Genomic DNA, 15,577 nt, shown 5'->3' with positions numbered 1-15,577 from the left:
GTTTGCTAATATTTTTCTTGATATTTTCAGGGTGTACATTCCTATGGATATTGGTCTTTAATTTTCTTTTGTGTAGTGTCTTTGTTATATTAAGGTACTGTAATAATTCTGGTCTCAAAATGAATGTGGAATCATTCCTTCCTGCTATTATTTGCAATATTTTGAGAATGTTAGTGTAAGATACAAATTTTAATGGGTGATTTATGCACACAGCACTGAAGACAGTAGTATCATCACTCCACACACATGTTGTGAACACCCCTGTCTTCCCTGAACAGTCATTTACCACAAGGAGATCTCTTTCACCTATTTTTCCCATGTATTTCCTTCTCCTGGAGAGTGGTGATTATAAGTAGGAACAGTGATGAGTCTATTAAAAGATACAGAGATGATATATTTACAGGGAGAACCATGCAGCAGTTAACTCCATGAGTTCAAAAGGAAGTGGAGAACAGTGGAGACGTCATGGTGCAGAACGGCTGCTGTGCTGCTTTCTGGATGTTCCGACTGACCAAAGCTTTCACTCCAGCCACACAGCTAAACATAGGTGAACATCATGGACCGAAAGCAGTGTACGGTAAATAATAAAGGCTTGAGGGCATGAACAGAATAGTGTTAACAATGGTCCAGTGGGAATCTGATGTCCAGTCACATTCCCTGTACTGGCTGGCTCAGTCTGCCCCACCCGCTGTGACAGAGTCTCCGTACCTAAAGGACTGCCCTCAAGGGACCGCAATTTAATGACAACTACAGAATGGAGAACGAATCTGTGAATCTTATACTGACAGGGTCAGTACTCAAATATTCATCATATATTTAAAAATAAAACCCGTAAATTATCAACACCATCTCAGCATAAAAATGGGCAATGGATACGAGTAGGCATTTCTCTAGAAATATACAAATTGCCACTAAATGTACAGAAATACACCAACATCATTAGTCATTGGGGAAATGCAAATGAAAACCACAAGTATATACTACTTCACACCTGATTGATCGACTAAAATCCAACATAGAAAATAAGTTTTGCAAAGAATGTGCAAAAACTGGTGCCTTTGTGTGTTGCTGGTGGGAATGTGACGTGATACAGGAGGTTTGAAAAAACAGTTTGGTGATTTCTCAAAAGCCTACACATAGAAGTACCATACGACATAGAAATTTCACACCCAGGTATGTGTCCTGAAGAATTCGAAGGAGGGAATTGCCAGATATTTGCACACCAATATTCAAAATGGTGTTAGTTTCAATAGTCTAAAGGTGGAAACAACCCAAGTGCTCATGCACAGATGAATGTGTAAAGAAAAGTTCATATGGATAGATTAAATGGAACCAGTTTCAACTATTAAAGGGAATCAAAGTTTCATGTGTGCCAAAAACTGGAATGACATTGAAAACATTTACCTTGCTGAGATAATGCAGACACAGACGGACAAACACTGTATGAGTCTGCTTGTATGAAGTACCCGGAACAGGCAAATATAAGAGAGATGAAACCGCAGAGGGATAGCTGAGCATAAGAAGAAATAGAATTTGTTATGTTAATGGGCCCCAGTTGCTTGGGAATGATGAAAAGTCCTGGGTAGAGACAATGGTGATGGTCACAGACATTGTGAATGTATTTAATGCCAATGACGAGCAGGTAGAAATGGGTAAGTCATGAATATGATATTCTGCACAGTCAAAAATAAGAACTTGTAAAAACGGTTAACTGGTAAATGATTGCTAAATATAATGTCAGGGATGGTATAGAAGCTGACATCTATGTACTTAATATTTCAAGAATGACTTCTAGCAATTCAAGAGCAAAGCCTGGGAGTTCTGGGGTCCCTAAGGACCAGCAGGAAGGGGCTCACAGTGGGGAAACACAAAGCCAAAACATTACATGTCTGTATCAACCAGAGATGAAGGTCCAAAAAGACAGTGATGTAAAAAGTAAAAACCAAATTCATCATGTAGAAGACGACGAAGGTGACCACCAGCATCAGGATGGTGTGGACAGCTCTGGTCTCTGGGGGGCAGCTGTGGGGGCCCTTGGGGGTGTGAATATGCTGCACCCTCTGGTGATGTCTGCGAAGGAGACCCACCATGGAGCCGCTGGCCCAGACCATGAGGCCAATAAACACGGCATCCAGACATGACAACAAGATGCCAATGCCAGTCCTGGGAATCGAAGATGAGCAGAACCACCTGCCTTGCGTGTCAGTATAATTTCCCATGTTCTGTGCACCAGTGACATTCACAGGAATATAGATACTTGTTAAGGCACCAAACACCCAGCAGACACAGCAGGAAGGACCAGTGACCTTGGGGGCTCTTCTGAGCGTCATCCACTCCACTCTCCCAGGGATGAGTGTGAGGAACTGGCAGGTGCTCAGGACACATGTGCAGCACAGGGTGGAGCTGCGAGCCACTCTGTGTGTATAATATACAGCTTTACACCCAAGACTGGACAGGGGGTTGCTCAAAAAAGCGGCCATCATGTGGGGAATCCCAGAGGAGAGAAGAGCCAGGAGATTGGCCAAGGCCATGTGGGTGAGAACCACGTGTGTGGGTCTCTGCTTGTGGCCATGCAAGACTGGGGAGACGTTATGGAAAAAGAGGGTGACATTGGCCAGCGTCCCAAATCCAATCTGTAACAGAAAGGTGGTTTTCAGAGCCACATTCCCTGTGGCTCTTAGGACATCTTTCTGTAAAATCATGGAGAGGGCTTTAGGGAGGCCTGGAGACAAAGGGGGCTGTGCTGGTGGTAACGTCAGCAGCCTTCTTACATAATCAGCCCTGGAAAAGGATCCTTTCCCTTTCTTCTTCTGTAAAGGGAGACACTTCGTCCTCTGTAGAGATGGCTTTACCTGGAGGACATACACCTGATGCCAGTTACTACTTACAACATTTTGTATTCATTCAGTTTCTTTTCTGCCTGTCCAGAATGTACAGTCCTTGAAATGAGGAACCGTCTGTGGTGTTCCACATGCTGCTGTCCAATAGGTGCTCACAGCCTGTCCCGAGTGTGACTGTGCCCCAAGGGACAAGGGCATGCGCTGCTCCCCTGACAGTCCCTGGTCACCTGCCTATTGTACGGATGGCTCACCTACCACCATGAAGTGGAGAGTTTAGAAACATTGCTGAGATTGTAATATTATCAAACTAATTTCATTACACACTTTGGAACCATAATCCATAGAGTGAGCAGATACAAAATAAATTTACAAAATTAGTAGCTGTTTCTGATATCTGGCTTTTCATGTAATGAATTTGAAAGTCACCACTACATTCTAACAATAGATTCACAACCAAAAATCTGAAAATTCTTGAATCTGTAAGAGAGTTGAGGACCCTGGTGACATCACTGCCTTGGTGATGGGAGAGAGGGGCACTGTGTAGTGGCCATGAAGGCTTCCTGGATCTTTGACCCTGAGAAGAGACCACCACCAGAGCTGTGGTGGGGGTAGGGAAGCCCACCCTGGAGTCCGCAAGAGGCTGGGGGCTCAGTGTGCAAAGATTGAGCCTGAGACTGAGATTCTCCAGGGAGACCAAGTAATGAGGGACCAGCTCAGTTTTGTAATTCCACGGAGCTGCACCAGTTCTCTCAGTAAATATCAGAGAACTTCCCCTTGTGCTTTTGGCACAGGGGGTGAAAGGTTTTTGAAAAACAGAAGAGCCCTCGGTTCTTCTCAACAAGTCCTTCCCCCAGGACACTGCGGCCTGAGGCCTAACACGCTGGGGTGTGATCAGAGCCCACTGCCCTGGGGAAGGGGACACCCAGGCCCAGCCCCTGTAGCCATCCTGTCCTGCCTACAGGGGACAAGGCTGAGAGGTGCCTGTGCAGTTCACAGCCCAGAGGCACATGCTCCCCAGTCACTGAGGCCTCATCCCAGCAGGGCAGGTGGTACCTTCTCCCCACACGTCCCACTCACCCAAAAGGATGACGAGAGAAGATCCTCGACCCTGCACATCACATCCACCAGGAGTAACAATGACAAGGTGGACTAAGACGCACAAGAACAACGGATTGGAACACAGAGATCGCATCAGGAGCACATGCGGAGGGAAGTCAGATTATGAGACCAACATTTAAAGCACCTGTAACTGATACACCATGAGCTCTGATGGGCGGAGCACACAGCACATGAGAAGGACTAGATAACAGAACAGAGGAAGGGAAGGCTAACAACCAAGACAAAATGATGGAGAAAACAAAACACTGTTAGAGAAACCACAGTGCCCTTGAGAAGCCTGTGCATAGACTGAAGATGGCTGAGGCACATATTGTTGAGTGTGAGGACGTGTTGATAGAAACTCGCAAACTGGAAAACAAAAAGAAGAAATGAGAGAAAACACAGATTCGAATATCCCTGGACTGTGGGACGACCACCCGAGGGGTAACTCTGCATAACTGGACTGGCAGAGAAGGAGCAGCAGAGATACATAAACGCACAGCGACAGGATTCCCCCAGGGATGTCAGCACCGCAGCCCGGCTGGGGGACGCTCGGCAGACACCAAGCAGGAGAAATGCAAAGAAAGCAGAAACCAAAATGGAACAAAACCCCCTCAACTCCCCCTACACATAACATTGGAACGTGTGGGACATCATGGACTAAAACATTTCTTTAAAATGGAAGGAAAAAAAAACCACCTTTCCTGCCGAGGAGCAAAGAAAGATTTCATCCAATTTCTCACAGACACCATGCGAGCAGAGGCGAGTGGAGTAAAGTATATTAGTGTTGAGACAAAAACCCCACCGACACGGTCCCTGGGCCCTGTGACATTATTCATCAGGAGTGAAGGAGGAGTCAAGGCTCAAAGGAAAACGGGGTTTGGTGCCCTGGGCCTGCCGCGCAGGACGGTGCAGGAAGCCCTTTGGAGGCAGGAAGATGCCGTGGGTCAGAGACGGGTCTACACAGAGAAAGGAGGGCGTTGGAAGGGAAAAATGAGTTAAAGTAGAATACTTACATTTCTTACTGTTAATCTTAGTGAGTTAGCTCAAATTAACACCATCCTCGATGCGTGAGCCTGGGTTCCCTGTTTGCTGAGCGTCCTTACCCGCCCTGACGGCCCCAGCGCTGCCTCCCCACCTTCCCCCGATCAGCCCCTGCTGGACAGACGCCTAGGAATTGTCATTTCTCAGATTCTTTTTACTGCAGTGGCCTGAGCAGTTCCAATATCTCTGGGGTTCAAGGTCCTCTACTCTTGGGGAACAGAGCTGACTCTCAGCCCCAATTCCACACAACCAATGGCCCCCTGCCAGGCCCCTGACTCCCCAAGAAGGCAGGCACCACCTGCTAATCTACACATGGCCCAGCTGCCTTCCTCTGGGCTGAGGGACCCCGGGCAGGGATGTGGTCACCCTCAGGTGGCACATATTGTGGGCACTCACATCGCCCACACGCAGGGCTTCATTTTACACCAGCCATCCAGGTAGAAGGCAGACATGCCTGCCCCGCACAGACCCTGAGCCCCGCCCACCGGCACACGGGCCCCAGCACAGCCAGAGCCAGGGGCCCCCACAGAAGGTGGCCAGTGCCATCCCGGGACCCTACACCCAGGGCCTGCTGCCCAGGGGCCATCTCCACCCACAGGCCCGGGGAACAACATGCGCAGGTCACTGCCCGTGTCCTTGGGTGAATGGGTGTGAAATGTTCTGTAGAAAATGGGGAGAATCTGAAGCCCTATCTCCACCCACTTTCCTGAGTACACAGCTGTGCTTCCGCTAAAACACACTGAAACACACTATCTGTCCTGTGAGCACTGTTTGCCCCACTAGCCTCCTGTCATCTCTGGGGTTGTGACTGCAACATATGCATCTTGGGGTCAGACATTCTGACAGATGTGCTTGGCCCAGGGCACATTCCACCATATTTTGAAATACTGTGAAATTAGTCATCACAGAGGGTATGTGTCTAATTCCTATTTCTTATTTAATAAAAGCCCTGTACATGTCTTATTTCCAACATACCATTTTCAAAATTAACCTGATCTCCTCTCACTATTATCCTTCATTCTCCACCTGCCCCTCAGGTTCAGGAAGCACAGAGGCATTTCCCCAGTAGAAATCCAGAGATAAATACATGAGCTCCACTTACACACAACACAACACACACAGGAACCCCACAGACAGCTGGGCAGAAATCCCTGAGATGCTGCACCGCACAAAATGGGATTTCAAACAGGGAAATGTGTGGCCATCAACCTCCTGCCCATTCAGGTCGGGAAGGTCAGCAGAGCACCTGGCAGGGGGCCCTGTGCTGTCTTGGATCCCCCGGCCAGGCTCTGTGTCCTTCCTGGGGAGACCCCTCCCTGCTGGCTCCCTGACCGCGGGGAGGCACCTACCTGCAGGCTCTGCTCCTGAGCTTCTGCAGGGACGTCACTCAGGAGGGGCCGTACTTATAGGGCAGGGCTCCCGGACCTGACGTCCCCACGGGGCGCCTTACCACGTCCTGGCTAGTCCTGGAGACACCGTCTGCTCGGAGGCTCAGGGCGTCTCCAGCGAGCAGCGAATCCCACCCCAGTGCCGTCACCCTCCAGCCTGGCGGGCGATTAGTGACAAGTGCTGGCAATTACTGGAAAGTCTCCGTGAGCAGCTGAGCAGAGAGAAAGTTTCCCGTTCCCGTGGGGGCATCCGGTCAGGGTGGAAGCGGTAACCGGGTGGCAGACACGCAGTGCACAGGGCCCCCCTCACTGTGTCCTGGGCTTCCCCTCCGGGTCTGTCCCCGTCCCAGACGCGATCCACAGGGCGAGCTCGCTGATCATCAGCATATGATCTGGGGGCTGGTCGTCCCAGGAGGTTGGGGTCCTCGGTCCTCGCTCCTTAACAGTTTGAGACTGAGATTCCCCCCCGGGTGCAGTGGCCATGGTCCCCCTCCTGCTCCCCTCACTGCTCTGCGCCCCAATCCCACCAGGGGGAAGGCGGTCCTGTCCTAAGAAATGTCCTGGGAACTGCACTTGACCATTTCAGAAGGAGAGAACACACTATCCTGAGAATGCTTTTCTTGTTATGGGTGTGGCCCCTCTTTCATATTAATTCTGAATTAGAACGGGAGGGGTGTGTTTTGTGGTGAATGTGCAGAGACTGTCCCACCAAATACTTAGCAGCAATTCAGCCCTCGGGACACGGACATGGCTGGTTTCAAATACCTTTACTCACGTGTGTACAAGCGCCTCTTACTTTGATCAGGAAATTGAAACCTGCTCAGTAGTGTTTCCTCATATCACACTCACTGGATCAGAATCCTGTCCTCGCAGTGGTGTTTTCTCAATGACCGGCATTTCCGCGTATAAGTTTGGTTTCACTTACATGTGTTTTCTCTGAAAACAAAACAAAACCAAATGAACAGAACAGCAGGTGAATCAGACGCTGAGAGGCGACTTGTGGTTACCACGGGGGCGGGTCCGCGTCGGGGGCAACACAGGCAGAGGCGATACGGGGGCACAGAGTGTCAGTCATGATATAAATCAGTCACGGGGGTGAACGTGCAGCACGGAGAACGCAGCCGGGGATTCCGTCACATCTTCCTGTGCTGACGGGTGGTAACCTCACTAGCTGTGGCGAGGACTGAATAATGTGGAAAACAGTGAAACCACCGTGTTGTACACTTGAAACCAATATAATATTGTGTATCCACTCCAATAAAAATATGCATTAAAAAAACCTACAAAAAAGAGGTTTAGTAAATAAGCCCCAGGCCTCTCCCTGACGTGCACACCTCGTTACACACGCTCACCTGGTCCACAGGAACGTCACCCACCTGCTCTAGATGCCGCTTAGCACACGCTGGGCATGCGAGCTTGTCCTGGGGCCTGGCAGTGTGTCAATCTACCGCCCCCTCCCCGAGCAGCCCCAGGCGTTCAGCCCCACCTGCCTGTCACTGTTCTTACAAAGATTGCCCCCACCCAAGCTACAGACGCCGCCCTGCCAGCCAGCCCCGCCTGCCCTCTGGATTCCCCTAAAACAAACGCTTCCTCCTGCACACCTCAGCTCTCTCCAGCAAGATCCCATCCCTCTGGCTGGTCCCCTGGTGTCATCCTTCCCAGCCACCGTGCACCCACACCCCTGCCATGCTGTCAGTGGGGGCACATGCCCTTACCATGCTGCAGGGAATCCCTGATCTAGCACCTAAGCCCCCAACTCAAGGGTCATCAATCCCTGTCCTGAGGACAGGCTGCTTGTGTTTGTAAACAAAGTTTTATTGGAACCCAGCCCCACTGGTTTTCCCATTGTCGTCTGGCTGCTTGCACCCAGGAAGGCAGAATTGGGTGGGTGTGACAGGGACCACGTGGCCCTTGAGCCTAGGATGTTCCCACGTGACTGTGAAGTTTGCTGCCTGCCCTTCTCTGTACCCTGTGGGGCCTCATCTGCGAGCCCAGTGTCCCCAGGCCTGGGACAAGCACTCACTGCCCCAAGGTCTCCAACACGCTTTAAATGAGGGATTATTTTCCCTGTCTTTTGCTATGGTTTGAGTACATCTTCATGCTTTTCATCTACCTTTAGGACTAATTATTTACCTTGATGTCATTCTCATTATTTTACATCAGCTTGAATATTTATAGTATTTACAACTATATTTAATATTTATTCCTTAAAATACATAATTTATTGATTTTTAATTGAAGCATAGTTGTAATATTTTTCCAAATTAGGTGTCTCACATAGGTTTAATAATATTTATTTCCATTTATTGGTATCTTCTTTAATTTCTCTCATGAGTGTTTTGTACGTTTCAGGATATAGGTCTTTCACTTCCTCGGTTAGGTTTAATCCTAGGTATTTACTCCTTTTGATTCAATCGTGAATGGAATTGTTCCCTTGATTTCTCTTTCTGCTAGTTCATTGTTAGTATACAGGAATACAACAGATTTCTGTATATTAATTTTGTATCCTGCAACTTTTCTGAATTCAGTTATTAGTTCTAGTAGCTTTGGGGTGAATTCTTTAGGGTTTTCTACATAAAATATGTCATCTGCAAACAGTGACAGTTTCACTTCTTCCTTACCAATCTGGATGCCTTTTCTTTCTTTGTGTTGTCTGATTGCCATGGCCAGGACCTCCAGAACTACGTTGAATAAAAGTGGGGAGAGTGGGCATCCTTGTCTTGTTCCCGATCTTAAAGGATAAAATTTCAGCTTCTTGCTGTTAAGTGTCGTGTTGGCTGTGGGTTTGTCATATATGGCCTTTTTATGTGGAGGTCCTTGCCCTCTATACCTATTTTGTGGGAAGTTTTTATCATGAATGAATGTTGAATTTTGTTGAATACTTTTTCAGCATCTATGGAGATTATCATGTGGTTTTTGTCCTGTCTTTTTTAGATTTGAAGTACAATGTTAATAGATTTTCGAATATCGTACCATCTTGCATCCCTGAAATAAATCTGACTTGATTGTGATGGATGATCTTTCTGATGTATTTTTAATTCAATTTGCTAATATTCTGCTGAATATTTTTGCATCTATGTTCATCAGGGAAATTGGCCTGTAATTTTCTTTTTTTGTGGTGTCTGTGCCTGATTTTGGTATTAGAGTGATTCTGGCCTCCTGGAATGAGTTTGGAAGTATTCCCTCCTTGTCTTCTTTCTGGAAAACTTTAAAGAGGATGGGTGTTGGGTCTTCACTAAATGTTCAGTAAAACTCAGCAGTGAAGCCATCTGGTCCAGGTGTTTTGTTCTTAGGTAGTTTTTTGATTACCAATTCAATTTTGTTGGTGGTAATTGGTGTGTTCAGATTTTCTGTTTCTTCCTGGGTCAGCCTTGGAAGGTTGTATTTTTCTGGAAAGTTGGCCATTTCTTGTAGGGTATCCAATTTGTTTGCATACAATTTTTCAGAGTATTCTCTAATAATTCTTTGTATTTCTGTGGTGTCTGTAGTGATTTTCCTTTCTCATTTATGATTCTGCTTATGTGTGTAGACTCTTTTTTTTCCTTGAGACCTCTGGCTAGGGGTTACCTATTTTCTTTATTTTCTCAAAAAACCAGCTAGTGCATTCATTAATTCTTTTTACTGATTTATTCTTCTCGATATTATTTATTTCTGCAGTAATCTTTTTATGTCCCTAGTTCTACCGACATGGGACTCGTTTGTTCTTCTTTTACTCTTTACATGAATTGTGATTTTAGATTGCTCATATGGGATTGTTCTTCCTTCCTGAGGGAGGCCTGTACTGCAATATACTTTCCTCAACACAGCATTCGGTGCATCCCGCAGATTCTGCAGTGTTGAGTTACTGTTGTCGTTTGTCTCCATGTATTGCTTCATCTCTGTTTTTATTTGGTCATTGATGCAGTGATTATATAGGAGCATGTTGTTAAGCCTCCATGTGTTTGTGGGCTTTTTTGTTTTATTTGTGTAATTTGTTTCTAGTTTCATACCTTTGTGTTCTGAAAAGATGGTTGGTACAAATTCAATCTCTTTGAATTTACTGAGGCTCTTTTTTGTGGCCTAGTATATGATCTATTCTTGAAAATGTTCCACATGCACTTGACAAGAATGTGTATTGTGCTGATTTTTTGGTGGAGTGTCCTGTAGATGTCTGTTAGGTCCATCTGTTCTAATGTGCTGTTCGGTGCCTCTGTCTCCTTACTTATTTTCTGTCTGGTTGATCTGTCCTTTGGAGTGAGTGGTGTGATCAACTCTCCTAAAATGAATGCATTGCATTCTATTTCCCCCTTTAATTCTGTTAGTATTTGTTTCACATATGTAGGTGCTCCTGTTTTGGGTGCATGGATGTTCATGATGGTTATATCCTCCTGTTGGACTGACCCCTTTGTCATTGTGTAATGTCCTTCTTTTCATCTTGTTCCTTTCTTTGTTTTCAAGTCTATTTTTTCTGATACAAGAACAGCAACCACTGATTTTTGTCTCCTATTTGTTGTATGAAATATATTCTGACATCCCTTCACTTTCACTCTGTGTATGTTTTGGGGTTTGAAGTGAGTCTGTTGTAGGCAGAATATAGACTGGGTCTTCTTTTTTCTCCATTCAGTGACTCTATGTCTTTTCATTGGTGATTCAGACCATTTACATTTAAACTGATTATCAATAGGTATGTAGTTATTGCCATTGCAGGCTTCAGATCCATGGTTACAAAAGGGTCAAGGGTAACTTCCTTACTATCCAACAGTCTAATTTAGCTCACTTACTGTGCTTCTGCAAACACACTCTAAAGGTTCTTGTTTTCTGTCCTTTTTCTTTCTCCTCCATTCTTTATATATTAGGTGTCATATTCTGTACTCTTTCTTTATTCCTTGACTGACTTTGGGGTGGTTGATTTCATTTTGCATCTGCTTACATTTTAATTGTTCTAGTTTCTTTACTATGGATTTCTTCTTCAAGTAATAACAATTTAGCCTTAGGAAGACTTGCATCTATAGCAGTCCCTGTAAAATACACTGTAGTGGGAGGAAAATTTTCTCAGCTGTTGCTTATCTGGATACTGTTTAATCCCTCCTTCAAATGTAAATGATAATCTTGGCAGATGGAGTATTCTTGGTTCAAAGCCCTTCTGCTTCATTGCATTAAATACATCATGCCACTCCCTTCTGGCCTGTAAGGTTGGTTTTGAGAAGTCTGATTATAGCCTGATGGGTTTATATATTATCTTTTTTCTCTGACTGCTTTTAGTACTCTATCATTATCCTTGATCTTTGCCATTTTAATTACTTTATGTCTTATTGTTGTCCTCATTGGGTCCCTTGTGTTGAGACATCTGTGCACCTCCATGGCGGAAGAGGCAATCTCCTTCCCCAGATTGGGTAACTTCTCAGCAGTCACCTCCTCAAAGACACTTTCTATACATTTTTAGTCTCTCTTCTTCTTTTGGTATCCCCATAATGCAAATATTGTTCCATTCGGTTTAGTCACACAGTTCTCTCAATATCATTTCATTCCCAAAGATCCTTTGTTCTCTCCGTGCCTCAGCTTCTTTGTATTCCTATTCTCTGATTTCTAGTTCATTTACTGTCTCCTTTACTTCATCTAATCTGCTTTTAAATCCTTCAATTGTATGTTTAATTTCAGATAGTGTATTCCTGAATGTTTGTATCTCATTCCTGAATTCCTCCCAGATTTCTTGAATATTTCTCTGTAGCTCCATGAGCATGTTTATGATTTTTCTTTGAAGTCTGTTCCAGGAAGATTGATGAGTTCAGTTTCACTAGGCCCTCTTTCTGGTGTCTGTGGTATTTTGGTTTGAACCAGGTTCCTTGGGCGTTTCATATTTGTAGGTGGCGCCCTCTAGTGCCCAGCATCTCTACTCTCTGGAGCTGCTCAACTTCTGGAGCATTGGCAGGGATGTCAGGCAAGCAGTGCTGGTGCCTATTGGGAAGATAGCAGTCTTTCCAGCTTCCCAGCTGGAGTGCATGTCTCCACTGCCAGGGCCAGTCGGTTGAGCAGGTAGAAATCTCTATGCTTTGCAATTGTAGTTGCCGTAAGTGGGGCCACTCTCTGCCTGGCCTTGTGCAGTAGTTGGGACAGTCAGTTTGAGAACAGGTACTGGCTAGGAGGAAGGCACTGCAGGATGTGTATCACAGTGGGGGGCCTCAGAGCTGCATAGTTACCCAGGAGAATGGAGCACCTAAAGCTCCTGAATGTTCCCAACCTGCTGAGCAGTGTGTGCCTGTGAAATTTTCTCCACCTGTCCTTTCTCTTGAGCAGGAAGCTCAGTCAAATCCTTGCCCCTTTGTAGCCATCTCACTGTTAGGGAGTCTCTAAGACTGCCCACCTTCCTTTGGTCCCAGAATAGCTGGATGTGGATCCCTGTTTTCCACAAGCTGCTAGAATCTCAGTCTCTCCAAGTATTCTGCCTGTCTCAGCTTTCCAACCACACTGATCTCCAGAGCACCATGTAATGTACCTTCATGCTCCCAGAGCACGTCTCCAGGGCTGGGTGTTCAGCAGTCCTAGGCCTCCAACCCCTCCCTACTCTGTTTCTCATCCTCCCTTCGTTGAGCTGGTGTTGGGAAGGGTTTTTGTGTCTCTGGATCATGGCTTTGGTATGTTACCCTTTTCCTTCAGTTACATGGCTTCCCCCAGAGTAGACAGTTGCCATAGCCTACTTTCCTGTTGCTCTTTCAGGATTTGATGTATTTGCTGTATTTTCATATTGTATGTGGTTTTGGGGGGAGGTTTCTGTCCCACTTCTCATGCCAACATCTTTAATCCCTCCTGCCTATTCCTAGGTATTTTTACTTTTTCATGCATTTGTAAATGGTATTTTTCCCTAATTTCTCTTACTGACATTTCATTATTAGTATATAGAAATGCAACATTTAGTACACAGAAATGTGCTTCGGTTTTGTTTCCTGAACTTTTACTGAATTCATTTCTTAATTTAAATTATATTTTTTTTGTGGAGTTTTAGTTTTCTAACTGTAGTATGTCATCTTCAAACAGTGACAATTTTACTTCCCCCATACCAATTTGCATGTCTTTTATTTCTTTTTTCTTGTCTGAGTGCTGTGGCTGGGATTTCCAGGAGTATGTTGAGTGACAGTGGTGGGACTGGGCATCTTAGTCTGGCTCAGCTCCTGACCACTGATTGTGGTGTTAGTGGTGAGTTTGCCATGTGTGGGCCTCAGTCTGCTGAGCTACATTTCCTTTATACGCTCTTTGGTGACAGCTTTCATGGGTGAATGTTGCATTTTGTCAAATGCTTTTTCTGCATCTGTTGAGATGAACATGTGGTATTCACCCTTTCTTCTGTTAATGAGGTGTATCACATTCATGGATTTGCAGATATTGAGCCATCCTGGCATCCATTATATAAATCCTACTTGGCTGTGTGCAATGATCCTTTAGTGCCTTTTTAAATTTGGTTCACTTATATTTTTCTTGATATTTTCTGGGTGTACATTCTTATGGATATTGGCCTTTAATTTTCTCTTATGTAGTGTCTTGGTTAGTTTAAGTGATTCCAAAAATACTGGGTTCAAAATGAATTTGGAATCATTACTTCCTGTTATTATTTGCAATATTTTGAGAATGTTAGAGTAAGATACAAATTTTAATGGATAATTTCTGCACGCAACCCTGCTAGACAGTAGTATCATAACTCCACACACTTTGGGAACACCCTTGTCTTCCCTGAAGAATCATTTATCAGAAGGACATTTTGTTGCACCTATTTTCTCCACAGATTTTCTTCTCCTGGAGAATGATGATTATAACTAGGAACAATGATGAATCTGTTAAAAGATACAGAGGTGATGTCTTTACAGGGGAGAACCCTGCCGCAGTTAACTCCATGAGTTCAGAAGGCAGTGGAGAACAGTGGGGGAGTCATGGTGCAGAACGGCTGCTGTGCTCCTTCTGGATGTTCCAATGGATCAGAGCTTTCACTCCAGCCACACAGCTAAACGTAGGGAAATATGATGGACCGAAACAGTGTACGCTGAGTAGAAAAGGTTTGAGGGCATGAACAGAATAGTGTTAACAATGGTACCATGGGAATCTGATGTCCAGGTTCCCTGCACTGGCTGGCTCAGTCTGCCCCACCCGCTGTGACAGCGTCACCGTGCCTGAAGCACTGCCCTCAAGGGCCTCAATTTAATGACAAACTACAGAATGGAGAAAGAATTTGTGAATCTTATATTGACAGGGACCAATATATGTAGTAAATTAAAAAATAAAACCATAAATGAGCAACAGCACCCCTATATAAAAATGAGCAATGAGCATGAATAGCCATTTCTCCAAAAGTATACAAATTGCCCATAAGTGTACAGAAATGCACTCAACATCATTAGACATTGGGAAAATAGAAATGAAAACCACAAGTTTAAACTACTGCACACCTGGTTTATTGGCTATAATCCAACATGGAAAATAAGTTTGGAAAGAGTGTGAAGAAACTGGCACCTTTATACATTACTAGTGGGAATCTGAAATGATGTAGGAACTTTGCAAAAACAGTTTGGTGATTTCTATACGCATAGAAGTATGTTATGACATATTAATTTCTCTCCTAGGTATGTGTCCTGAAGAATTCAAAACAGTGACTTACCAAATAATTCTACACCAGTGTTCTAACGGTGTTATTTTCAATAGTCTAATGGTGAAAACCACCCAAGTATTCATGCACAGATGAACATGTAAAGAAAATAACGTATAGATGGATAAAATGAAACTGGTTTCAATCATAAAATGAACAAAGTTTCATGTGTGCTATAAACTGGAGTCCACTGAAAACATTTTGCTTACTGAGATAATGCAGACACAGAAGGGCAAACACTGTATGACTCTGCTTATGTGAAGTACCAGGTCAGGCACATGCAAGACAGACAAATGAGCAGAGGGACAGCGGAGAGCAAAGACAAATGGGACGCATTCTTTAATGGGTCTGCAGTTGCTTGAGATGATGAAAATTCCTGGGTACACACAGTGGTGATGGTCACAGACATTGTGAATGTATTTCATGCCAATGATGCGCACTTAGAAATGGTTAAGTCATGAATATGATACTCTGCACATTCAAAAACAAGAACAAATGATAAGAATGGTTACATGGTAAATGTTTATTAAGTGTAATATCAGGGATGGTACAGAAGCTGACATGTATGTATTTAAAATTTCAAGAATGATTTCTAACAA

At 44.8% G+C, this 15,577-nt stretch overlaps 1 protein-coding gene across 1 annotated transcript; it reads right to left on the bottom strand.

Moving 5' to 3' along the window:
• Positions 1 to 1,172: 1,172 nt before the first annotated feature.
• Positions 1,173 to 3,031, bottom strand: LOC108403457 (vomeronasal type-1 receptor 4-like). The gene has a single exon (XM_073226089.1). It carries the CDS (start codon positions 2,700 to 2,702, stop codon positions 1,800 to 1,802), a length of 903 nt encoding a protein of 300 aa, XP_073082190.1. The 5' UTR covers positions 2,703 to 3,031; the 3' UTR covers positions 1,173 to 1,799.
• Positions 3,032 to 15,577: the final 12,546 nt, after the last annotated feature.

Source organism: Manis javanica, chromosome 17 (genome assembly GCF_040802235.1).
Source record: "Manis javanica isolate MJ-LG chromosome 17, MJ_LKY, whole genome shotgun sequence".
Lineage (NCBI taxonomy): Eukaryota > Metazoa > Chordata > Mammalia > Pholidota > Manidae > Manis > Manis javanica.
This window is presented reverse-complemented; position numbering and strand designations above follow the sequence as displayed.

Excerpts from the sequence above, each read along its gene's own strand:
- LOC108403457 (XM_073226089.1), bottom strand. The coding sequence starts at position 2,702 with ATGATTTTACAGAAAGATGTCCTAAGAGCCACAGGGAATGTGGCTCTG.